The sequence below is a fragment of the Microcebus murinus genome, chromosome 2, assembly GCF_040939455.1.
Source record: "Microcebus murinus isolate Inina chromosome 2, M.murinus_Inina_mat1.0, whole genome shotgun sequence".
Taxonomy (NCBI): domain Eukaryota; kingdom Metazoa; phylum Chordata; class Mammalia; order Primates; family Cheirogaleidae; genus Microcebus; species Microcebus murinus.
In genome coordinates, this window is record NC_134105.1 from 32,151,373 (window position 1) to 32,176,684 (window position 25,312).

The 25,312-nt window shown below is 42.2% G+C and overlaps 1 protein-coding gene across 1 annotated transcript in view; it reads left to right on the plus strand.

The window, feature by feature from the left end:
- CFAP57 (cilia and flagella associated protein 57) overlaps positions 1–16,440 on the plus strand; it is a 35,238-nt gene extending 18,798 nt beyond the window's left edge. Inside the window, exons 7-13 of the mRNA XM_012775843.3 lie at positions 7,056–7,195; positions 7,972–8,137; positions 8,858–8,971; positions 9,766–9,978; positions 12,096–12,269; positions 14,730–14,891; positions 16,139–16,440. Coding sequence (XP_012631297.1) covers positions 7,056–7,195; positions 7,972–8,137; positions 8,858–8,971; positions 9,766–9,978; positions 12,096–12,269; positions 14,730–14,891; positions 16,139–16,162 — 993 coding nt within the window. The 3' untranslated portion in view covers positions 16,163–16,440. The remainder of the gene's footprint in view (positions 1–7,055; positions 7,196–7,971; positions 8,138–8,857; positions 8,972–9,765; positions 9,979–12,095; positions 12,270–14,729; positions 14,892–16,138) is intronic.
- Positions 16,441–25,312: the final 8,872 nt, after the last annotated feature.

Sequence of the window (25,312 nt, forward strand, 5' to 3'; positions counted from 1 at the left end):
TATCCCTATATTCCTTCTAAGAGTTTTATAGTGTTAGCTCTTAACATTTAGGTCTTTGATCCATTTTGAGCTAAACTGTGTATATGGCATGGGGTTGGGATTCACCTTCATTCTTTTGCATGTGCATATCCAATTATCCCAGCATCATTTGTTGAAAAGACCATTCTTTCTCCATTGAATAGTCTTGGCCTCTTTGTTGAAAATCAGTTGACACATAGGTTTATTTCTGGACTCTCAATTCTGTTCCATTGATTTATCTTCTAATCTTTATGCCAAGACTACAATGTCTTGATTACAGTAGTTTTGTAGTAAGTTTTAAAATTGGGACTTGTGAGTGTTCCAACTTTGTTCTTCTTTTTCAAAATGATTTGGCTGTTCTGGGTGCCTTATAATTCCATATGATTTTACCATCAGCTTGGAAGTTTCTACTAAGGAGCCATCGGGAATCCTGATAGGGATTGCAATGAATTTGTAGATCAATTTAGGGAGTGTTGCCATCTTAACAATACTAAGACTTTGGATTCCTTTCCAATCTGAATGCCTTTTTATTTATCTTCCTTGGTTAGAACCTCTAGTATATTCTAAATAGAAGTGATGAGAGCAGACATCCTTGTTTTGTTTCTAATCTTAGGGGGAAAGCATATAGTCTTTCACCATTAGGTATAATGCTGTCTGTAAGTTTTCTGAAGATACCCTTTATTAGGCCAAAAAAGGTTACCTTCTGTTCTTAGTTTGTTGGGTATTTTTATCATGAAAGAGTATTCGATTTTGTCCAGTGCTTTCTCTGTGTCCCTTGAGATGATTATGTGGGTGGTTTTTTTTATTCTATTAATATAGTATATTATATTAATTGATTTTCAGATGTTAAATCACCCTTGCATTCTGGGATAAAATCCACTTGTTTATGGCATATAACCCTTTTTATATGTTATTAGATTCAGTTTCCTAATGTTTTGTTGAGGATTTTTGCATCCCTATTTATAAGAGATGTTGATCTGTAGTTTTCTTGTGATATCCTTATCCGCTTTTGGTATCAGGGCCTCATAGAATGCATTGGGAAGTGTTCCAGCCTCTTCTATTTTTTTTTTTTTTTTTGAAGAGTTTGTGAAGAATTGGCATTAATTCTTCTTTAAATATTTGGTAACATTTACCAGTGAAGCCATCTGGGCCTGGCTTTTTCTTCGTGCAAAGTTTTTTTTATTAATTTAATCTCTTTACCTGTTATAAATCTATGTAGATGATCTGTTTCTTCTTGAGCCAGTTTCATTGCGGTGTCCTTTGTAGGAATTTGTCCACTTCATCTAAGTCATCTAAATTAGTAACATATACATTGTCCATCCTTTATGATCCTTTCTATTTCTGTAAGCTTAATAGTAATGTTTCTTCTTTCATTTCTTTGTTGTTGTTGTTGTTTTGATTCAGGAAGCAAAACTTGCTTTCATTCCTGATTCTATTACTTTGATATTCTCCCATTTTGTTGGTATCTTCAAAGAATTGGCTTTTGGTTTCATTCATTTTTCTTTATTGTTTTCCTGTTCTCTATTTCATTAACGCCCACTCTAATCTTTTTTTTTTTTTTTTTGAGACAGAGTCTCACTTTGTTGCCCAGGCTAGAGTGAGTGCCGTGGCATCAGCCTGGCTCACAGCAACCTCAATCTCCGGGGCTCAGCGATCCTACTGCCTCAGCCTCCTGAGTAGCTGGGACTACAGGCATGCGCTACCATGCCCGGCTAATTTTTTGTATATATATATTTTTAGTTGGTCAATTAATTTATTTCTATTTTTGGTAGAGACGGGGTCTCGCTCAGGCTGGTTTCGAACTCCTGACCTTGAGCAATCCGCCCGCCTCAGCCTCCCAAAGTGCTAGGATTACAGGCGTGAGCCACCACGCCCGGCTCCACTCTAATCTTTACTGTTTTCCTTTCTTTGGCTTGCTTTAGGTTTAGTTTGCTCTTTTTTTTCCAATATCTTAAGGTGAAAGATTAGGTTACTTCTTTAAGATCCTTCCTCTTTTTTAATATAGGTATTTGCAGCTGTAAAATTTCCCTCTAATTACTGCTTCCTGTAAGTTTTGGTATGTTGTGTCTTCATTTTCATTCATCTCAAATATTTTCTAATTTCTCTTTGATTTCTTTTTCGGCGCATTTGTTTTAGGAGCGTATTGTTTAATTTCCATGTATTTGTGAGTTTCCCAATTTTTTTCTGTTATTGATTTCTAATTCATTCCATTGTGCTTGAAGAACATATTCTGTATTATTTATATTCTTTTAAATTGTTTAAGGTTTGTTTTATGGCCTAGCATATAGTTTGTCTTAAAGAATGCTCTATGTGCACTTGAGAAAAATGCATATTCCATTATTACTGAGTTGGGTGTTCTATAGGTGTCTGTTAGGTCTAGTTGGTTTCTAGTGTTGTTCAAGTCTTCTCTTTCTTGTTATCATCTGCCTAGTTGTCTTATCTGTCATTGAAAGTGGGATATTGCAATCTTTAACTCTTATTGGTGAAATGTCTATATTCCCCTTCATTCCTTATAGATTTTACTTCATATATTTCAGTGCTCTATTGGTGCACATATTTATAATTAATATATCTTACAATTAATATCCCTTTTATTATAAAATAACTCTATTTCTAGTAACATTTTTTGGTTTTTGTTTTTTTGAGACAGAGCCTTGCTCTGCTGCCTGGGCTAGAGTGCCATGGCGTCAGGCTAGCTCACAGCAACCTCAAACTCCTGGGTTCAAGCAATCCTTCTGCCTCAGCCTCCCAAGTAGCTGGGACTATAGGCATGCACCACCATGACTGGCTCATTTTTTCTATATATTTTTACTTGTCAAATTAATTTCTTTCTATTTTTAGTAGAGACGGGATCCCACTCTTGCTCAGGCTGGTCTTGAATTCCTGACCTCAAGCAATCCTCCTGCCTCAGCTTCCCAGAGTGCTAGGATTATAGGCGTGAGCCATGAAGCCCAGCCACATTTTTTGTTTTGAAGTCTATTTTGTCTGATAATACTTTAGCCACTTCACATTTCTTGTGGTTGCTGTTTGCATGGTATATCTTTTTCTATCTTTTTACTTTTAATATATTTGTATCTCTGATTCAGAAGTGTGTCTCCTGAACACAACATATACTTGGATCTTGACTTTTTTATCAACCTGACAATCTCTGACTTTTGATTGGATCATTTAATCCATTTATGTATAATGTTTTTATTGCTATGGTTGGATTTATGTCTGCTATGTTGCCTTTTATTTTCTATGTGTATCATGGGTTTTTTGTTCCTCTTAACTGCCTTCTTTCACATTAAATGAATTTTTATCATAGTATTTTAATTTCTTTAATTATTTTTTCACTATATACTTTTAGTTATTCCCTATGGCTTACTATGTACATTTTAATGTGTCATAATTAGATTCAGATTTATATAATGCTATCTTAATGCCAGTTATGATATAGAAATGTTACTCTCATATAGCTACATTCCCCTTTTCCCTTCTGATGGTATTATTGGTCTATATAGTATATTGATAAATGTTATAAACCCAATAATATATTGTTATAATTATATCATTTTATGCCTTTTAAAGATGCTAAGGGAATAATGGAGGAACTTATATACTTATAGCTTTTTTATATTAACCTTCTTATTTATCATTTCTGATTGTCTTCATTTGTTCCTGTGAATTTGAGTTATAAGTGGAGTCATTTCTTTAATCCAATACACATTTTCTCCCACTCACTATCTATAGAAAACAAAGATTTCTATATGTTATAGGTCCAAACAGTACATTATATACATTTGGTTTTATGCAATGGCTTTTTAAGTCAGTTAAAAGAAGAAAGAAGATTAAATATATATTTGTATTATCTTTTATAATTACCTAGTTACCTTTACCAGTGCTTTTGTTTTATGTGGATTCAGATTACTATCTGGGATCACTTGCTTTCAACCTGAAGGATTTCCCATAAGGCAAGTATGTTAACAACACATCCTTTAAGTTTCTGTTGGAAAAGTTTTTATTTCACCTTCAGTTTTGAAAGATAGCTTTGCTGGATATAGGATTCTTGGTTGACAAGTTTTCTTCTTTGAGCACTTTGAACATGTTATTCCACGATCTTCTGGCTTCCATTGTTTTTGCTGAAAAGTCTGCTGTTAATCTTATTGAGATTCCCCTGTAAGTGATCAGTCATTTTTCTCTTGAAGCTTTCAAAATTTTCTTCTTGCCTTTGGCTCTCAGTATTTTTACCATGGTATGTCTTTTTATGGATCTTTTTGTATTTTTCCCACTTGGAGTTCATTGGGCTTCCTATCTGTATACTTTAATGTTTTTCAATAAACTGTGAATGTTTTTAGCTATTATTTATCGAAACACTTTTCTGTTTCTTTCTCCTTTCCTTCTGATACTCATGTTATGCATTAGTTAGTGTGCTTAATGGTGTCCCACATTTATCTGAGGCTCTGTTAATTTTTCTTTATTCTTTTTTCCTCTGTTTTTCAAATTACATGATCTTTATTGATCTATCAAGTTCACTAATTCTTCTGCCAGTTCGTATCTACTCTTGAGCCCCCTTAGCAGATTTTTCATTTCAGTTATTGTAGTTTTTAACTCTAGAACTTCTGTTTTTTTATACTGTCCATCCCTTTATTGGTGGGATCCTTTTATTATTCTCTATTTGATGGACATTGTCATCATTCCTTTCTTGACTTCTATAATTATGGTTTTCTTTAGTTCTTTGAACATATTTATAATGGCTACTTTGAAGCTTTTGTCTATTAAATCCAACATCTGGGTACTCTGCCAAGGAGTTTCTATTGGCTGTGAACAGAAAAATGCAAATTAAAACAACTCTGAGATGCTTCTTTATAAGAAGTTTCTTTATTTCATTATCAAGAATAAGGAACCAGATATCTGAGCACAGGGGAGAATGGGAATCCTAATGTGGTGATGATGGAAGTGTAAACTGGTACAGCCATTCCACTGAACAGTCTGATAGTTCTTGGTCAAATAAAGAATGTATATACCTTGTTATCCAGTAACCTGCCATTAGATACATACCAGGAATTTCATTCTGCAGGGCCATTAAAGAACATGTACAAAGATGCTCACAATAGTGTTTGAAGCAATGAAGAGTTGAAGACAATCTACATGTCTATCCCTAGTGGTAATAGAGAAGTAAAGTAGCTGGATGGATATTATAGAATACCAAACATCAGTTAGCAGCAATAAATTATACATACTGCAACATAGGTGATTCCTTAAAAATAGTGTTAAGAGGAAAAAGTAAAAATACAGAATTAGATCTGAAGCACAATGGCATTTATAGAAATATAAAATATATATGTATATATTCAAGGACATGAATTAAATCCATTAGTTGGTACCTATTACAAGGCACAAAAAGAAGGAAGAAGAAGAAGAGGAGGAGAAGGAAAAGGGAATGAAATAAACATAAAATAAAATTGGCCTTACATGAATTCATTGTTATAGTCTGAAACTCTGCTCCTGAGATACAAAATAAAGAAAACAAAGATAAAAAAATCAAAGAAATATTACATGATAGCATCTGATAAGATTTGGGAATGAGAGAAAGAGTTTGGAAGGTTTGAAAAGAGAGAATAAGTAGTATGAAATAGTTATCCTGGATATTCAGAAGGCAAACTTATTTAAAAACATGGTAGAGGCCGGGCGCGGTGGCTCACGCCTGTAATCCTAGCTCTCTGGGAGGCCGAGGCGGGCGGATTGCTCAAGGTCAGGAGTTCAAAACCAGCCTGAGCAAGAGCGAGACCCCGTCTCTACTATAAAAATAGAAATAAATTAATTGGCCAACTGATATGTATATAAAAAATCAGCCGGGCATGGTGGCGCATGCCTGTAGTCCCAGCTACTCGGGAGGCTGAGGCAGAAGGATCGCTCGAGCCCAGGAGTGTGAGGTTGCTGTGAGCTAGGCTGACGCCACGGCACTCACTCTAGCCTGGACAACAAAGCGAGACTCTGTCTCAAAAAAAAAAAAAAAAAAAAAAAAACAACATGGTAGAGTTACTAGGCAGGGTTAAATGCTCATTGGAGGTTTGTGGTCATGAATTCTAAGTGAAACCAGTAAGCCTGCTTGTCTGATTCTCCATTATTATTAAAATACATGACTACTCAGGCAGAGGTACAGAAAAGAGGAGGATGAGAGAGAATTGCTTTTGTTTTTAAGTCAAGAGAGATTTGAGTGTATTTCAGAACTAATAGGAATGTGCTAGTAGAGACAGACAAGTTGACGATATTGGAGAAGGAAGAAGAATGGGACTAATCTGTGCCTGCCTCCTACCCCAGCACACCACCTCTTTCTCTGAGATAGTAGAGTAGATGGAGTGGATGCAGACAAGTGTATAAGTGGTGGAGGGCCAGAATTTGAGGGGATTTCCTTCTCAGCCTTTGTCTTGGCTTGTGAACAGACCTAAATATGTACTTCTCATTAAATTTCCCAACTATCACTACTCATTCAAGTGTCCTAGTGATAATTCCTCTGATGACAGACATCTGGAACCTACATAAGCAGTGTAATGGGATACAGTTAAATTTAAAGCCATTCACCTAACTCCGATTTGCTGCTGGTGGTAGAGTAATTAGTGTAGTCTCTCTGAAGAGAAACTTGGTACTACTTATTCAGATCCTTAAAATCATTCATACCATTTTACCCAGTATTCCACTTCTAGAAATGTATCCTAAGGAAGTAACTGGAGAGGTACACACTTATATGCAAGGAAATTTAGTCTATTTATTATCTCTAAATAATAAAAATTGGAAACCACCTAAATGTTCCTCCAATAGAGGAATGGTTACATTAAATTCTAGAATATACATAGAACAAAATATTTTATTGACATTAAAATAATGTGTTTAAATAATATTGGCACAGGAAAATATACACAATATTAAAACAGTTTGCCCACAGCCTGATTTCTATACAACCAGGCTGATTAATGATCATGGGAACTAATTAGAGCTGAGGTGCACAGCCAGCCTTTTGCTTACCCTGCTGGATTCATTCTGTCTGATTTCTCCAGGGCGAGGCTGCCCACTTTGAGTATCTGATGTACCCATTACACTCAGCATCCATCACCGGGCTATCTACCTGCATCCGCAAACCCCTCATTGCCACCTGTTCTCTGGATCGATCCGTTCGCCTATGGAATTATGAATCAAAGTAAGGAATGAAAGGCTTTGCTATTGTAGTGTGCAGGATTTCAGTTGTTAATTTTGTTTATGTGAATTATTTTAATTGGAGAGTTTTAAAATTTAAATACTTAGAAACTTTCAGTTTGAAAAGATGTTTTTTAAATCAAGTCATTCAACCTACTTATTTCTCACTCTTGCATAGACTAGAAAACTTGGAGGTTTATTAAATGCTTAGTGTATGCTATGCAAGACATTAGGGACATAAAGATAAAACCCCCGTATCTCACTTTGTTACACAAACTCCTATGTCCTTCCAGCTCTCCTATCCCCTCACTCCCCCCAGGTCTACTTTCTGCTTCATAGAACACTCCAGACCCCTCATTCCTCCTCTTTATCCTCCTCCTCACTAACCCAACCTCACTGCCCCTACTGATTTTACTTTCTGGCACAGCATCCCTGAGAATCTCCAACCCTACATTGGCCCCACACTGTTTCTCTGCTCTTGCATGCACCTTCTGGGACTGCTGGGGGAAAAAATACTTGCACAATCCTTGTGATTTGGGGAATCTAAACAGAGCTTTGTCTTCTGCATCACTGGACAGCACTTTGACCAGTCCATGTATTTGCCATACTCAGTGCTAGACATTATGCTCAAGGAACCAAAACCTAGAAAAGAGAGAAGCCAATGATTGTGAGCAATAAAGTAGTGCAGATGTTATGATAACAACATATACCAGATGCAGGAGAGGACTTGAGGGATTTAGTGGGCTGGGAATGTAATTTAGTGATTGATCTTTTTCACAGCACTCTGGAACTGTTTAAGGAATACCAAGAAGAGGCATATACAATCAGCCTGCATCCATCTGGACACTTCATTGTAGTAGGGTTTGCTGACAAACTACGCCTTATGAATCTACTCATTGATGATATACGTTCTTTCAAAGAATACTCTGTCAGAGGCTGCAAAGAGGTAAAAAATTGCTGGAGATAAGCCAGGGTGGAAATATCATGAACTGACATGCTCTGGGGAGGTGGGACCAAAGTCTGTCTTAAAGAACTTTAGTAGCTTTAAAAAAAAAAAAAAGGGAAAAAAATCCAATTCTTCACCAAGCAAACTTATTGAGTATATGGTCCTATCCCCATTTTCTTATACCCACCAAAATATTTCATTGTACCTAAAACCTTGTGAGATCCCACCTATGATAAGTCCCCTCTATAATGGTGGAGTATTAGCAAATACTGAAAATGAGAAGTAATCTGAGAATCAGAGTCACAGCTGGGAAGCCAAGGTTGGACATTGAGAGGGACCAGGAAAAATAAGCATCAACAATGACAGGCAGTAAGCAGCCCATCAGGTTTTCCCCTGAGAGGACTTGCAGAAACAAGACAGTAATTTCAGGACTCACTTCCCCACTCTGGAATGGTGCTTCTACAGACAAAATGAGTGCTCTGTGATCCGAACGGTTTAATGATTAGTGGGCATGGCAGTGGCAGCACCTTGGCCACTATGGGCTATAGGAATAGTGGAAGTGTCTGAAAATGTCAGCCACCTCTCAGTCCTCTTTGTGCCTTCCTCCCACTCCCACCCACACACTCAACTCTTTGGGAAAAGCAACTCTTGTCTATAACCTCCAGTTGGACTATTCATTTCTTGCTTGCTTCATTGCTCTCTTGCTGCCTTTTCCTGTAGTGTGCCTTTAGCAATGGAGGTCACCTGTTTGCTGCAGTCAATGGAAATGTGATTCACATTTTTACCACCACAAGCCTAGAGAACATCTCAAACCTGAAAGGACACACAGGGAAGGTAAGTGACTGAACAGTGTCCAGGGAAACAAGGGGCACAGTGGCAAAAGAGACAATAAACAAGTGCTCAGATAGATTTAATTACTAATTGCAATAAATTCAATGAAAGAAAAACATGTGGTTGCTATGAAAGGAAATAATGAAGGCATTGGTATGATTTAGGTTGGGGTGTTTGTAAAGGTTTGGTCCTGGAGCAGTGACTAGGAATTAACTGGACAACAGTGTTGCACGGTGGGGAGATAATCATTGTATTAATAGATAGGGGTCCAAAGACCACAGATGAGAGATCGCATAGGTTTCAGAGGAACTGAAGTCTGTGGGGCTGTTTTGATCATACTTGCCAGTTAATTTATTTCATTAGGGAGGTCAGCTGAGGTCCATACCTTGCCATATCAGAAGTCCACTCTTTCTCTATTTTTGCAACTTCCTGTGAACATATAATTATTTCAAAATAAGAAAATTTTCGAAAAATAGCAAAAATTGGTTGTTTGTAGCATTAATAAACCATTATGATTCAGACTTTACATTCATCAAGTGAAAAAGAAATGAGAATGTTTCATCTTTAGTAGCTTGCAAGCATCTTAGAAAAGAGAGTGTTAACATTTCTAAGAAGCTGTGTTTTGTGCTGACAGAAGGGCCTATACCAGGAAAGGACATTTTGCCTCAGTCGAGTGGAGCACCTGAGGAGTTGATGCCTTTTCCACATCGCAGTGTGCGTGTGTGTGCGCGCGTGTGTGTGTGTGCGCACGTGCGTGCACGTGCACCCTTAACTGGATATGTCTTTATCTCCTGCAGATCCGTTCCATTGTGTGGAATGCAGATGATAGCAAACTGATTTCTTGTGGCACAGATGGTGCTGTGTATGAATGGAATCTGTCCTCAGGAAGGAGAGAGACAGAATGTGTGCTCAAGTCCTGCAACTACAGCTGCGTTACTATTTCCCCTGATGCCAAAATTATATTTGCTGTTGGATCAGACCAAACCATCAAGGAGATTGCAGATTCTTCGGTGAGTCTGCCCTGCCTGCCTGCCTGCCTCTGGGCTACTGTATTAGTCCGTGTACTTACAGCAGAAAGTACAGGGCCTCCTGTTCTTGGCTCCTCATTCCTTTTGGGCAAGCTGCTCAGTTAGTGTCATTTCCTACATTCCCTGCCCAGTGCCCTTCCTGATTGGGTTAAATTGTGGGGACCTTTTCCATTTCTGTTTTGCTTGCTGTCTATAACTTCTCTTCCACCTTCCAGGCAGGGAGGTCAACATCATCTCTAAACTGCGCTCTTACCCTTGGTCTGCACTTACTTCCCTGGGGTAAAAACACAACTACGGGCATGCATCACATAATGTCAGTAATGGACTGCGTATGTAATGGTAGGCCCATAAGATTATAATGCCCCAGATTTGCTGTGCTTTTCCTATGTTTAGATACACACACACACACCATTGTGTTACAACTGCCTACAGTATTCGTACAATAACATGCTATCCATGTTTGTAGCCTGGGAGCAATAGGCTATACCATGTAGCCTAGGTATGTAGTAGGCTAGACCATCTAGGCTTGTGGAAGTACACTCTGTGATGTTCACACAATGACAAATTGCCTGACCAGAAGTTTTGCAGGACGTGTCTCCATATCAAGCAATGCATGACCGTATAGTTAGTGGTTACCACCTAGGCTGGACACTGTATTCTTTTGAAATCCCCAAACTCTGAAATTTTAGAATTACCACATTTGGCTCCAAATAGTTAAGGGAAGAGAGGAGAGCTCAGCAAGGACACTTCATACCAATGTGGCTTGTGTCCCTCTCCAGGAGCCCAGCAACAGCTGATCTTCGCTGGCTTCTCTGGCTTTTCCTGGGGGCTCATCACTGTCAGGAGCTGGTGCCTGGGAGAGTGCACAGGTGCCACAGTGGCAGGCTCCCCACGGCGGGAGCACAGCCCAGAGTGTGGCGCCTCTCCTGCATGCCTCCACGTAGCCTGGTCCTGAGTCCATGGCAGCTTTTCCAGTGCTACAGCAGAATGAAGCTCCTTTAGGGCAGGGCCATGTTCCACTCATCTTGTTAGCCCTGCTGGCTGGCCCTCTGCTTGGCCCACGACATCATTCAGTAAATGTTTGGGCGGGTGGGCAGGTGAATGCATTAATGAGTGGAGGAATAAACGAGTTCCCTGCTAGTGCAGTAGTCTCCCCTTAGCTGCAGTTTCGGTCACTGGAGGTCAACTGCAGTCTGAAAATAGGTGAGTATAGTATAATAAGTTATTATGAGAGAGAGGGAGAGAAAGACTACATTCACCTGACTTGTATTACAGTATATTGTTATAATTGTTCTATTTTTAGTTACTGTTGTTAATCTCCTACTGCGCCTAAGTTATAAATTAATCTTTATCATAGTTATGTATGAATAGGAAAAAACATAGTATATGAGGGCTGTCTGGAAACTATCCAGCCAAGTAATATGAAAAATAGAAACATTTATGGATGGATACTTTCCAGACAGCCCTTGTATATAAGGTTCCGTATGTAAGTATCTGTGGTTTCCGGCATCCACTGGAGGTCTCCCCACTGATGAGGGGGGACTGTTATATAGTTTTGTTTATTTAATAGGCATTAATAAATGTTTGATAAATAAACCTACGATCAACATCCCATTCTCATTTTGAGATGCATGACAGCATAGCAGTCAAGTGCAGAGACTGGAGCCAGACTGCCACTTACTAGGTATAGGAGTCGAGGCAAGTTACTTACCACCTCTGTGACTCTGGTCTGTCATCTTTAAGATAAGGATAACGGTGGCTACCTCAGAGGGTTTTTGTAAGAATTGCATAAGTAACAACATGTCAAGGGCATAGGACAGTGTTTGGTACGTAGTACATGCTACATAAAGATTTCCTTTCACTAGTATTATTCCAGACTCCTAAAACTAGTTGTTCATCAGTCAGGCAACCAAGAAATATTTAGTTTGTGCATTTTATGTGCTAGGCACTATTCCAGATGCTATAAGGAATATTAAAAAAAAACATTTTTTAAAATACAGACCCCTAAGGGTGCTATTGGAGGAGAGGGAAAGAATGGCTTCGGGACACTGTAGATACAGCTCAGCCCCTCCCGCTGACCAGAGCTGACTGCATTCCAGATCCTTCGAGAGATGTCGGCATATGACGTCACCTACACAACCATTGCCATCTCGCACTCCGGGCGTATGATGTTTGTGGGCACCTCGGTGGGAACCATTCGTGCAATGAAGTACCCTCTACCTTTGCAGAAAGAATTCAACGAGTACCAGGCCCATGCGGGTCCTGTCACCAAGGTGAGAGGGACCCACCCCTCAGGAGCCCATCCCAGAGCTGCCTGCCACCCACCTACCTTCTCCATCCCTTCAACCTCCCAACATCTTTTCTCTCTTCTTATTTATTCATCCACCAATGCATTCAATAAACATCTATTGACTATTAGTACTCCTTGTTTAAACTACTTTTAGGAATTTAGCCTAGGGAATAATTAGAATAATTAGAGACATACCCAAAGATTTATGTGTGAGGTTGCTCACCAGAAGGTTATGCATAGTGATGGGCTGTTTGATGGATGCTATGAGTGTCCCAGCTGCACCGCCGGTACATCCCAGCTGCTGTGGGTGTTGCTGCAAATGCCCCACAACTGCCCCCTTATCAGAGAATTTCTTAGACTACAAGAAATCATAGCCTGCGAGATTAGCCCCTACTACTCCCTGAGGATACAAAAGGCCCTGGGGGCAATAACACAAGCACACATTTGTAAATTGTCCTTTCATTGCCCCTTTCAATGTAGTAGTGTCTGTGTTCCATAACTAAAATGTGGACACAACCCAAGTGTCCGTTGTCAGAAGAACGGATGAGCAAAATGTGTATACGTACAATGTAATAGTATTCAGCCTTAAAAAGGAAGGAAATTCTGACACGTGCTACAACATGGATGAACCTCAAGGACATTCTGCTACATTAAATAAGCCAATCACAAAAAGACAAATATTGTGTGGTTCCATTTTTATGAGATATTTAGAATAGTCAAAATCACAGAGACTGAATGTAGAATGGTGGTTTACAGGGACTAGGGGGAGGGAGGAATGGGAAATAATTGTTTAATGGGTATAGAGTTTCAGTTTTATAAGAGTTATAGAGATAGATGGTGGTGATGGTTACACAACATTTTGACTGTATTTAATAACAACTGTACCTTTAAAAATGGTCAAGACGGTAAAATTTATGTAATGTGTATTTTGCCACAATTAAAAAATGAAAAGAAGGAATTCTCTAGCATGCAAAATGGTTGTCAAGAAATCATAGCCAATACTCTCAGCACGATAGCTCACGCCTGTAATCCCAGAGCTGTGGGAGGCTGAGGCAGGGGGATCATTGAGGCCAGGAGTTTGAGACCAGCCTGGCTAACATAGTGAGACCCTGTCTCTTAAAAAAAAAAAAGATCATAGCCAATATTAAGTTAAAGGCTATTCATAGTTTTTTTTTTAAGTAGTATCTCTGTTTACACAGAACCCCTAAAAAACAGGCACTAGGAAAATGTGCATCTCGTCTCTTCTCCCTTCTCATCTCTTATTCCAGATAGAGGACAACTACCAACATGTGTAAGATGATACCTCATTGTGGTTTTGATTTGCATTTCCCTGATAATTAGTGACACTGAACTTTTTTTCATATACTGTGGGCCATTTGTGTGTATTCTTTTGAGAAATGTCTATTCATGTCTTTTGCCCATTTTTAATGGGATTATTTATATTTTTACTGGTAAATTATTTGAGTTCCTTATATATTCTGGATATTATCCTTTGTCAGATGAATATTTTGCAAATATGTTCTCCCATTCAACAGATTGTCTCTTTACTCTGTTGATTGTTTCCTTTGCTGTGCAAAAGATTTTTAGTTTAATATAGTTTTGAAAGTCGCTTCTTTTCCTCAGCTTAATACCCTTCAGATCCATTTAAGTTGTTTTGTATATCAATAGTTTATTCCTTTTTATTGCTGAATAGTGTTCCATAGTTTGTTTAGCCATCCACCTATTGTAGCATGTTTTTTGTCCAGTTTTTGGCTATTACAGATAATGCTGTTATGAACAATCAGGTACAGGCTTTTGCATGGACATAAGTTTTCATTTCTCTGGGTTAAATGCCCAGGAGTATGATTGCTGAATCATATGGCAAGTGTGTGTCCAATTTTTTCAAAAACCTGCCAAGCTATTATCCGTAATGGCTGTATCATTTTACATTCCCACCAGGAAAGTATGAGGACCCAGTTTCAGAGCATCAGTGCCAGCACTTGGTATTGCCGCTAATTTTCATTTTAGCTGTTCTAATAGATATATGTATTGATATTTTATCTTGGTCCTAATTTGCATTCCTCTAATGGCTAATATTGTTTAACATGTTTCCATGTACTTACTATCTGTATGTCCTCTTTGATGAAATGTCTCCATATCTTTTTGCCCACCTTCTAATTGGATTGTTTGGGGTTTTACTGTTGAATTTTGAGAGTTCGCTATACATTCTAGATAATGACTGACTCTTCAGATTCTAAACCCACAGGGAATGTAGACATAGCATTGCTGCTTTTATTCACGAACAGAAACCTATGAGGGCTCCCATCTCGTTCTCACCCAGGATCAAGTCTGCCTCCCTGTGGGGCTGTGCCGGGACTGCAGGGAGGGAGGGATTGCTCAGTAGCCGCTCAGCCGGTCCTCCGTGGCCTCTGAAAGCTTCCTGTTCCTGACCTTTTTCTCTCAGATGCTGCTCACCTTTGATGACCAGTTCCTGCTGACAGCTGCTGAGGATGGCTGCCTGTTCACCTGGAGGGTGTTTGACAAGGACGGTCGGGGAATCAAGCGAGAGAGGGAGGTGGGCTTTGCCGAAGAGGTGCTTGTGACTAAAACAGACATGGAAGAGAAGGTAAGAATTGGGTCTAACGAAGAGGGATTTGCAAGTTCCTCACCAGACTGCGTCCAGACTCCTTGGTCCAGCCCTGGGCCTACTACGGCCTGGCCGCATCCTGTGCCCGGTGCAGACTCCCTGGCGCCCTGCATGTCCTTGTCCACACCACCCAGCCATCCTCCCCACTGCCACCTGCACCTGTCCTGTTTCCACCTGCACCCTGCCTATCTTCCACCATATGACCATCTTGACTTGTGCTGTGCTCTGCTTTCAGCCTGTCTTCTGGCTTTCCTCTTCCTGCTTTTTGAGTGCAGGAACCATAACATACAATTCTCCTGTATGACCCCCAGTTCCTAGCACATGCTAGGTACATGGAAGACAATTAATAAATTTTGACAAATTTGAACTGACAAACTAAATACCCCAGTTGTATCTGTGAAACTCAGTAATTGCTAGTACATGGTGCCTTCTTTTAAAAAAAAAAGTATTTAGAAAACATTCCTAAATAATGCCTCTGAATAATAAAACAAGATTAATGGTAACCAACATTTGCCATGAACAAGCACTGTGCTAATTACTTTATAAGTACAGTATTTTCTCATTTAAATCTCACAACATCTCTATGAAAAAGATACTATTATTCCCTCCATGTTTCAAGAAACAGAGGTTCAGAGAGGTTGAGTGACATGTCCAAAGTCACTGAGCTAGTAAGTAGTAGGATCAGAGTTTTAGTCCAGATTTAATCTAGAGCCCTCTCTCTTCATCACTATACCAAAGGGACTTCGTTCCTGTTAATGAGTTGTATTCTGCAGAGATTTGAGTACATAGCTCTGTGCTACTCTCCCTAAGGAAGAAGCTGAATGGATGGTAAGCACATGAGGCTCACAGAGGGTCACAAAGCTGTGCACTCCTTGTGTCTAAGCAGAATCTGAGTGAATGTACTGAATATCTACGTTTGCTAGGCACTGGGGATGCACATGTGGCAAGGCAGGCCCGGGCCCTGTGATCAGGAAGCTCACAGTGAAGTGGGGGACAGAGACAAGTAAAACCATCAGAGTAGCAACACAAGCTGCCACAAAGTAGTATGACAATCTCCTAGCATTTGCTGGAGATCTTTTCTAGAGCTCCCTAGAACTTTCTGCAGGGCAAATGGGGATGAGAAGATAAGGGAGAGCCCATGAGAATGGGGGTCTGACCTACTTCAGGCAGGCAAATACATCTCCTCCTCTTCCTTCTCTCTCTCTCTCGTCCTCTGTTTTTCCCAGAGGGTAGGGGAAGAGGCCAAATAGAAGACACCAAGCTGAACCAAAGACCTGGAGATGTCTGAGCTGACTTCTGACCCCAGCCCCCAGATGGGCCTGACAGTGTGCTGCCCAGCCGGAAATGACCAGCGTGTGCATCGCTCACTGCCGCGCATTCCCTTCTCTCTCACCGTCCCTGTGACCACACTCTAATTATTCCCTGTAAACCTCTCTGACCCTTTCTTCCCAGCTCCCTCCCTGGCTTTCCCTCCACTGATCCTTAAAAGTCATGTTCCCCAGATTCCCAGCTCTCTTTACATAAAATGATATTCTGTGTAACTACCTCTCAGTCCATGAATTATACCCTGACTGGGTCATTCATTTATTCATTCTCCTTCTAGTATTTACAGAGGGTTCTGCTAAGTACCTGACACTCTACAAACATCTAGGATTACAGAGATAAAAGACTTAGAAGTGTCCTTTAACTTATAGCTTGGGAGGAGGGCTGGGTAAAATAAAAAAGGGAATTAAGCGTGCAGTAGGTGTTATGAAAGAACGAGGCTATGGAAGCACAAAGGAAGGACCCTGACCCAGGCCAGCTGGTGCCAGAGGACGTAAGCCTTGCTCAGAGTCTTCCAGAACAAATGGGAAAGGGCCTTCTACACTGCGGAATGAGCATGTGCAGAGGGATGACAGTGGTGCTCCCTGGGGGAGGTGCTCCCAGTTGGGTGTGGCTGGAGAACAGAGGCTGTGCCAGAGAGAGGGGCCAGAGATAAAACTAGAGAGAGAAACAGATCACCAGGGGCTGTTTATACCGTCTTTTAGACTTTGGAAATTGTTCATAAGTACCCACTGATAGATGTAAGTTAGGGACTGACTTGACAAGATTCACACCCTGGAGAGATTACTCTGCAGCAGTGTAGAGAATGGATTGAGGAAGGACAGTGAGCAGGGATCTCACTGCGTGTCAGAAGCTGGGTTGTTCCCTCCAATGAATGTCGCCCACCAACCCAAGGCAGCCCCCGGGGTCATTGGTGGATATTCACTTGGTGCTGACGATGTTGCTGGTCCTGTGCTAGGCTCTGGGGACAGAGCAGGGAAACGAGACAGGCCAAGCCCAACTCCAGGCCATTCTACCTGGGACGAAGTCTCCATCCCCTCATCTCCACCCCACACCCATTCAGGTGCCACTTTCTCTGAACTTTCTCTGTCCAACATCTCATTCCTCTCTGTTCCCCTCCCCCACCTCAGTCCAAACCCTTGCCATCTCTCACCTGGACCATGCTGTCACCACCCCCCTGCCTTTGATCCTTCTCTAATCTAGTTTGCGTTACATACTGCCATCTGGGAGGTCCTTATAACATCAAAGTCAGCTTGATCAGATTAAATGAGGACCTTGGGAAGCCCTCCAGGATACAATCCAAACTTCTAACCTGCAGGGTGCTTGCTGGTCTGACCCAGTCTCAGCCTCCTCTTCCTATGCACCCCACACCCATCACATGCAGTGCCCTGACCGGGCATCCTCGCTGTTACCTCCCTGACTTTGCACATGCAGTTCGTGTTCATCTCGCATCTCAGTATTTCCTGGGCACCAGATCCACACTGGTCCACTGGCCAGGGATGCAGAAATGAGTGGAACGTGTGCCTCTTGTCAGGTCACCCGTGGGCAGTAGGGGAGACAGAGCTGAGAAGATGAGATAGGGATGCAGGGGGTATCCTCATAGCCAAGCAAGAAGAAATCACCTGTGTTCTTACCCACTCTGTCATCAACAGTAACTTTTCTAGGAAATAAGAGGTATGGATATTACAGTATTTTAGCATCAGTGAGTACAATGGAGAAAGAAGACACTGGACATAGGAACCAGCAAGACGGAAGAGTTAGGACCTAAATTAAAGGAATAACGGTGAGGCACAGGCACGAAAGACATTAAAAGGGACCAACTGACAGTACTGAGAATGCCCAGCTTTAGGCATTCATTGCGATTTGTAATTATATGTTTATTTGGCTGCCATGGGGGCAGGAATCATGATGGAACAATTATCTTTTAGTGACTATTATGTGTTAGGCAAAGTTCTGGGTACTTGGGCTACATCAGCAAACAAACCCAACAAAGATCCCAACCTGCTTGGAGCTCAAGTTCTAATGGGGAAAGAACAAAAAAGAAAATAAACAAAATAACAAGTAAATTATATATTAGTGCCAAAATCTAAGGAAATAACAAAACATGTATTATTAATAAAGAGCAAGGGGGACCACGAGTGCTGGGAGTGGGAGGTGGCGTGGCAGGATTACATCGTGTGGTCCGAGTAGGCTTGGTTGAGCAGGAGGTGTCGAAGCCGGTTTGAAGGAGATGAAAGAGTTATTAGCACAGTGCCTGGCGTGCAGTGGGGCTCACCAAACACATTTTGTGAAGAGGGAGAAGCCTGTGTGTCTCCTAGTTGTTAGCCTGTGTGTCTTGTGGGGGAAAGACGACAAGTTCTAGTTGAGACGTGTTGATTTTGAAGGTAGGCAGAGCTGCAGGTCTGAGATCAAGGCCACAGGTTTAAATGTTCCAGCTCACCCACACTGTGAATGTTCTTGATTCTGTGTCCTTCTCCCAAAGGCTCAGATTATGCTGGAGCTGAAGACGCGGGTGGAAGAATTAAAAATGGAGAATGAGTATCAACTTCGACTGAAGGACCTGAACTATTCTGAGAAGATTAAGGAACTAACAGACAAGTTCATCCAGGAAATGGAGTCCTTGAAAACAAAAAACCAGGTCTGTTCGAGAGACTGACCAACAACCACAAATAACAAAAAATTTCCACTTTGTTCTAAATGGGTTCTAAATGATTGGCATATGTTGCTCAAGCTATACTTGAACAATAAGATACTGGACAATGTTCAATTTTAAAATACAGTTGATGGCATCAGAAAAGCCTAAAACAAATTACTAAGTGAAAAAAAGCAGAGTATAAACCTCTCTATGGTGAATGATATTAATTGGTAAACTAAATACACATAGACAATAGATAACAGTATAATTATCTTTGGATAATTTGAATTTTGTTCTTTATACTTTTTTGTAATTTTTAAATTCTCTACAATGAACATGTATGATCAGGAGAAATTTATTTAAAAACAAAATGAAAAATAGAGATAATAAAGTATAGAAGGGAAAGAGCTAACAGAATATTGATTCCTGGATTGTCAGAAAGTTAAATAAAATTAGTCTAAATGATCTTTATGTAGTTAGATTTGGTCTAAGACTCTCCCAGAATCTTTTCTGTGTTCTATACAAATGTGGCCTCTTACTCCCAATTTTTTGCTCACAGGATATTTGTTTTGTTTGTTATCTCTGTGGGTCAGAAAGTTTGGCCAAATAAAACCCTTGGCTATTAATTGTATTAATTCATTCATTTATAATTTCATTATTTTAGTCAGTAAGCATTTGCTTAGTATCCTATATAAGCCAAGCACAAAGTTAGGTCCTGGGGATGGCATCTCCCCAGCCTGGAGGAGCTTCCTCCCCAGGTAAAGAAATAAAAAAAGGAAAGAAAAGAAGAAAACACTTCCTTAGATGCTTACACATTAACAAACTCAAGGACTGAGGTGCCAATAAGGTGCTGGCAACAGAGGATTTGAATGAATCCCTACTTTTTCACCCAGAAATCCATTTGCTACATGTCCAAAACTGAACTCACCACTGACAAACCCATTTAGTAGCAAGGATATAAAGAGGGAAAGGCTAGAGATGGTACGGAAATTTTAAGAGCAGGATATAATGTAAATAGAATATGAAAGTGTGGTTGTTGCTTCATGAAATATACATGGTACAAAATAAGGGCTTGAGAAATGTTTGTGAGTGAAAGAGGATGTTACTTGTAAAATTAATTCTTGCCCTAGTAGTGCTTTCAGCAGACGTGTAGAAATGAGAAAGTGTGACTGTTTCAGGTCCTAAGAACAGAAAAAGACAAGCAGGATATATCCCACCGTGAGCGCATGGAAGAGCTCCTAGACAAACAGAGCAGGGAACTGCAAGACCTGGGTGAGCCCATAAGTAGAGGCCTGGGGAGAGAGGGTGGTGGACTAGGGTTGGAAAGGGAGATGGGTTGTGGGAAAACATTTGAGAGTCCTCCAGACATGGTGGAAGTCCCAGGGAATGTGGCTTTGTCTAAAAACAGGCTACATTTATCCCCTGGAATTCACCTTGGTTTTCACTGCTGTGTATTTACTCATTCCTTAACACATACTAAACACCTACTGCATGAAAGTAGGAGCTACAGAAAAGTTCAGGGTTGGAGCCTGACAGACTACCTGATGTCCCAGACTCACCACTTACTTGCTCTGTGCTCTAGAGTGTCACCTAACTTTACCAAAACTCAGTTTGCTCTTCTGTAAAATAGGGATACTGGTACTGGTTTTCTACCCTCAGGACATTCTTCTTGGCCCTGAGCCCCCAAAACTGCTTTGTGCTTTTCTGGAACCCTTCTGCTTGGAAGGGGAAGGGAGGGAGTTTGGCTTCTTGAAGCAGTGCTGGGGTGCAGGTAGGGGAGGAAGCCGGGTGGGTGTTTGGATCTCGGCTCTGGAGGCAGCTGCTCCAGCTGGGGCTGGAAGGAATGGGGTAGTGCCCCAGGCTCTTGTGTGGCCCTGGGGCTGGTGCTGATCATACCTTAAATACCTTCCTTTCCTCTCTCCAGAATGCTGCAACAACCAAAAGTTGCTTCTAGAATATGAGAAGTACCAGGAGTTGCAGCTCAAGTCCCAGAGGATGCAGGAAGAGTATGAAAAACAGCTTCGGGATACCGATGAGACCAAGAGCCAGGCCCTGGAGGAGCTGACTGAGTTTTACGAGGCGAAACTGCAGGAGAAGACCGCCCTTCTGGAAGAGGTGCTAGTCTCAGGAAGTCCCCTGTGCCTCCTTTCAGAGAAAGGGCAGAGTTGACTGGGCTAAGCAGAGGAAGGGCAGAATTAGAGACTTGCTCATTGATTTGGATGGATCTTCATTGCAAGGCCGCTGTGTGCCAGGCTGTGTTGTAGGCTGGGAATGCGGTGGGCGCTATGACACACGAGAACTTACACCTCATGGGAGAGACAGCCAAGTAATTTCACAAATAAATATAAAATTATAACTGTCATGGGTTCTGTCAAGGACAAATATAGGAAGCTGAGGTGTCTGTGTGAAGAAGACCAGAGGAGAGCTGGGTGGGGGGAGTTGGTAAGTGTGGAGCATGAGGCCTTATCTGGTAGGGGAAAGGGGGTGACACCAAGACAGAGGGACAGACAGGAAGAAGGTGGACAGGTCGAGGGACCCGTGGCCGTGGTGTCCGTTTCTGGAATGGCAGTGTCTCCCATTCCCTGTGATAGGACTCTGTGCTCGTTTCCCCCGAGCCCTCTTGGCACCAAGGTGGCATGAGTCCTTTCTTCCCTGACCACATGCTCTCCCTGTCCCTGAGCCAGGCCCAGGAAGATGTAAGGCAGCAGCTGCGGGAGTTTGAAGAGACCAAGAAGCAAATTGAAGAAGACGAAGACCGAGAAATCCAAGATATCAAAACCAAGTATGAGAAAAGGCTTCGGGATGAAAAGGAGTCAAACCTGCGGCTCAAAGGAGAAACTGGCATCATGAGGAAGAAGGTTACCAGGCTGTTCTCTGAGGGGCCAGGGTGTGGGCGAGGGCAGTATTACAGAGAAGGCCCGGCCAGGTGCAGTGGCTCACACCTGTAATCCTAGCACTCTGGGAGGCCGAGGCGGGCAGATTGCTCGAGGTCAGGAGTTGGAGACCAGCCTGAGTGAGACCCCGTCTCTACTAAAAATAGAAAGAAATTAATTGACCAATTAAAAATATATAGAGAAAAAATTAGCGGGCGTGGTGGTGCATGCCTGTAGTCCCAGCTACTCGGGAGGCTGAGGCAGGAGGATTGCTTGAGCCCAGGAGTTTGAGGTTGCTGTGAGCTAGGCTGCCGCCACGGCACTCACTCTAGCCTGGGCAACAAAGCGAGACTCTGTCTCAAAAAAAAAAAAAAGAAAGAAAGAAAGAAAAAAGAAGGCTGGAGGGGCGGGTGGCTAGGCCACCCTGGCTGGCCTGGCAGAGGTCCTGCCTGAAGTCCTCGTCTCCAGTGAACGGAGTAGGAGGGAGCAGTGGCCGGTGCACCTTTAGGCAGAAGGACCAGAAGGACCCTCACCACATCCTCTGAAAGGGTAACCATCTGGGCCTCCCTTCTCTTTCCTTTTCACAGAGCTAGGAGGTTCTCTGCGCACTGATAGACGCTCTCTAGGCTTTCCCTTATTGGCAAGTAGGAATTAGTCATTGTTCTCAGAGCTAAACCCCCAATAGGAATGGAAATAAGATCTTCTGGGGATGAGATAGATAAATTCTTAGGCTGGAAGTGACCTTGGGCTCTTGGCACAGAGTCATGGGTGGCTCTGTTTCAGACTCCATGGGCAGGAGAAGGAGTGGGGTATAGGTTGCTTGGTTTACAAAGCAGGGAAGATGTTTTTAGTTCACTGATGATTGGGGTGAGGAAGGATTCAACTCATTGATCCCTACAGAATTGCCACAGTTTCCCCAAAATATTTAGCCTTAGAGAAGCCAATTTCAAAGCAAGCTCAAGTTTCTTCCTATTAGAAATCACACTACTAGTAAATCCAGGAGACAATCATGTCTTCCCTTCTTGGACATGGCTAAGATGGCTCATCAGTTAGGGCCCAGTCTCTGTGACCTTGATGGGGCATGCATCCCAACCTTTCAAGGTCAGTGTGGCTGTGGAAGTCTCTGGTCCACTCGGGGTACTGGTCCCAGGGGCTCTGTGCAGAGACAGCCAGTCCTCACATCCAGGGAGTGCACCTGGGTGTTATGGGATGGAATGACAGAATGCTACATTATTCATTTAGCCTGGAAAATTCCTGAATTGTCCCAAATTCTCCAAATATTCACTCCTGAAAGCCCAGAAATGTTGAGTGCTAGGTGTTTTTAGTTCATAGAAGGTGGCAGTTGAGATCACAGCTGGCCCATGCTGGGGAGCTTCACATTCAGACAGTTGGGAGGAATGGACATGAGTTCAAAGACTTTGGTGGTCTGTGCCTTTGCCATCTGTTTCTTTAGTTCAACAGCCTGCAGAAGGAGATTGAAGAGCGAGCCAATGACATTGAGAACCTGAAGGCAGAGCAGGTGAAGCTGCAAGGAGTCATTAAGTCCCTAGAGAAGGACATCCAAGGCCTCAAGCGAGAGATCCAGGAAAGAGACGAGACTATTCAAGACAAGGTGAAGTCCTTCCTCAGCCACAGCCTAGCTGGGCTCAGGCAGCGAAGACAGAGCTCAGGGGAGAGTGGGTCCCCAGCTTCCCAGAACACATTTATTTACATTGAAGGGGGATGAGCAGTCAGTAAAGTGCCTGCTGTGTGCTTGGCACTGGGCTAGTTGTTGTCAACACAACATATTCAATTCTGCCAGCAACCCGGGGACATGAACCACTCAGGTTATGGCTTAGGAAGCTGAGTTCCAAAAGGCCAAGTATCCTGCTCACGGTCACACACTTTATAGATGACAGTCTTAGGTTAAGAACCTGAGTCAGCTGAGTCCACTATTCCAGGCATCCTTGGTGACCTGTCCCCACAGACTGGGGGCAGCTCACTTGCTGCATTGCCCATGTGGTCCTCCTGGTCAGAGAGGGTCTGTCCTAGGGTGGCCCTGTAACTGCTGCCGCAGCAGGCTGGTTGCACGTTTTGGGATGGTTTTCTCATAAAACACTCAGAAGACAGACACATCTCGTTCTGTGAGGTGCACAGCTTTACATCCAGACTTCAGTGTCACCCTTCTGAGCACGTCCAGACTCTGGGCCCTCCTCTCCATCCCCTCTGTCACTGCTGCCTTAGGGGTGGAGGGCTCAGGCGTCAGCATTAGGCACAGGCACTTGCATTCCCTGGCCACAGCTCCTTGTCCAACTTCCCTAAGCCATGCTGTTCTCACCTATAAAATAGGGATGAATAGGGGTGGTAACCACTTCGAGGGGCCTTAGAAAGATTAAATGGGATTGTGCTTGGATATCACGTCTGCACGTGAGTGTTTATGTGTATGTATCTGGGCTTTTTATTTTTTCTTAAGTGAGGATCCAAAGCTCTCTTCAGATTCTCAAAGGGTGTTTTGACAAGAAGATATTAAGGCTTCCTGACCTGGAAAATCACAGCAGCCTCGTAACTGGCCTAATGGCCTTGCTTCCCTCCTCCCACCCTGGTTCCCACCACCACGCACGGCCCAAGTGCAAGTGTAGCGATGCCAAGTGCAAGTGTAGCGATGCCACTCGACCACTCAAATTCCTTCGTAGTTCCCCTTGCTCCCGCAGGGATGAGCACACTTCTTCTGTAAAGGGCCAGGTAGTAAGTATTTTAGGCTCCACAGGCCATATGGTCTCTGTCTCAGCTTATCAGCTCTGCTGCTGTAGTATGAAACCACCCATAGACAAAACATGAATGAATAAACTTGGCTATGTTCCAGTAGAAATTTACAAAAATAGATGGCAGGCCACATTTGGCCCATAGGCTATAGTTGGCCAACCCCTGGCCTAGGGTATAAATTCTGAACTCTTTAACCCAACTTGAAGACCCTGCCTTCCTTCCCTGCTTCCCCCAGCCTCACTCCACCCTCCCCCCAGGAACCACCACCTGACGCTCAAGCCAGTTCTCAGCACCCTCAATACATACTGTGCCTCTGTGCCTTCCTTGTTTGCAACACGTATCACATTTTATGGTTATATTTGTTTATACATCTGCTTTCCCAGCTACTGTCTTCTCTTAAGGGCAGGGGGTATATCATATTTATATTTGGAATCCCAATACTTGGCAAAAGATCTTCATTTAGTAAATGTTTGATGGACAGATAGACTTATGTTCCAATTACTATTTCCATGCAACAAATTACCTTAAGACTTAGTGATTGAAAACAACAACTGTTTTATTATCCTCACAGATTCTGTGGGTCTGGAATTTGGACAGGGTACGACAGATTGGCTTGTCTCTGCCCCTGACATCTAGGGTCTCAGCTGGGAAGTCTAAGGGTGACTCAAACAGCTGGATGCTGGTCAACATCTAGGTTGGCTTCTTCCATCACATGTCTTACACCTTTGCAGGGATGGCCCAAAGGCTGGGCTCAGCTGGGTCTTTCGAGCAGAGTCCCTAACATGCCCTCCAGCCTGGAGGGCTCAGTGTAGTCAGACTTCTTGCAT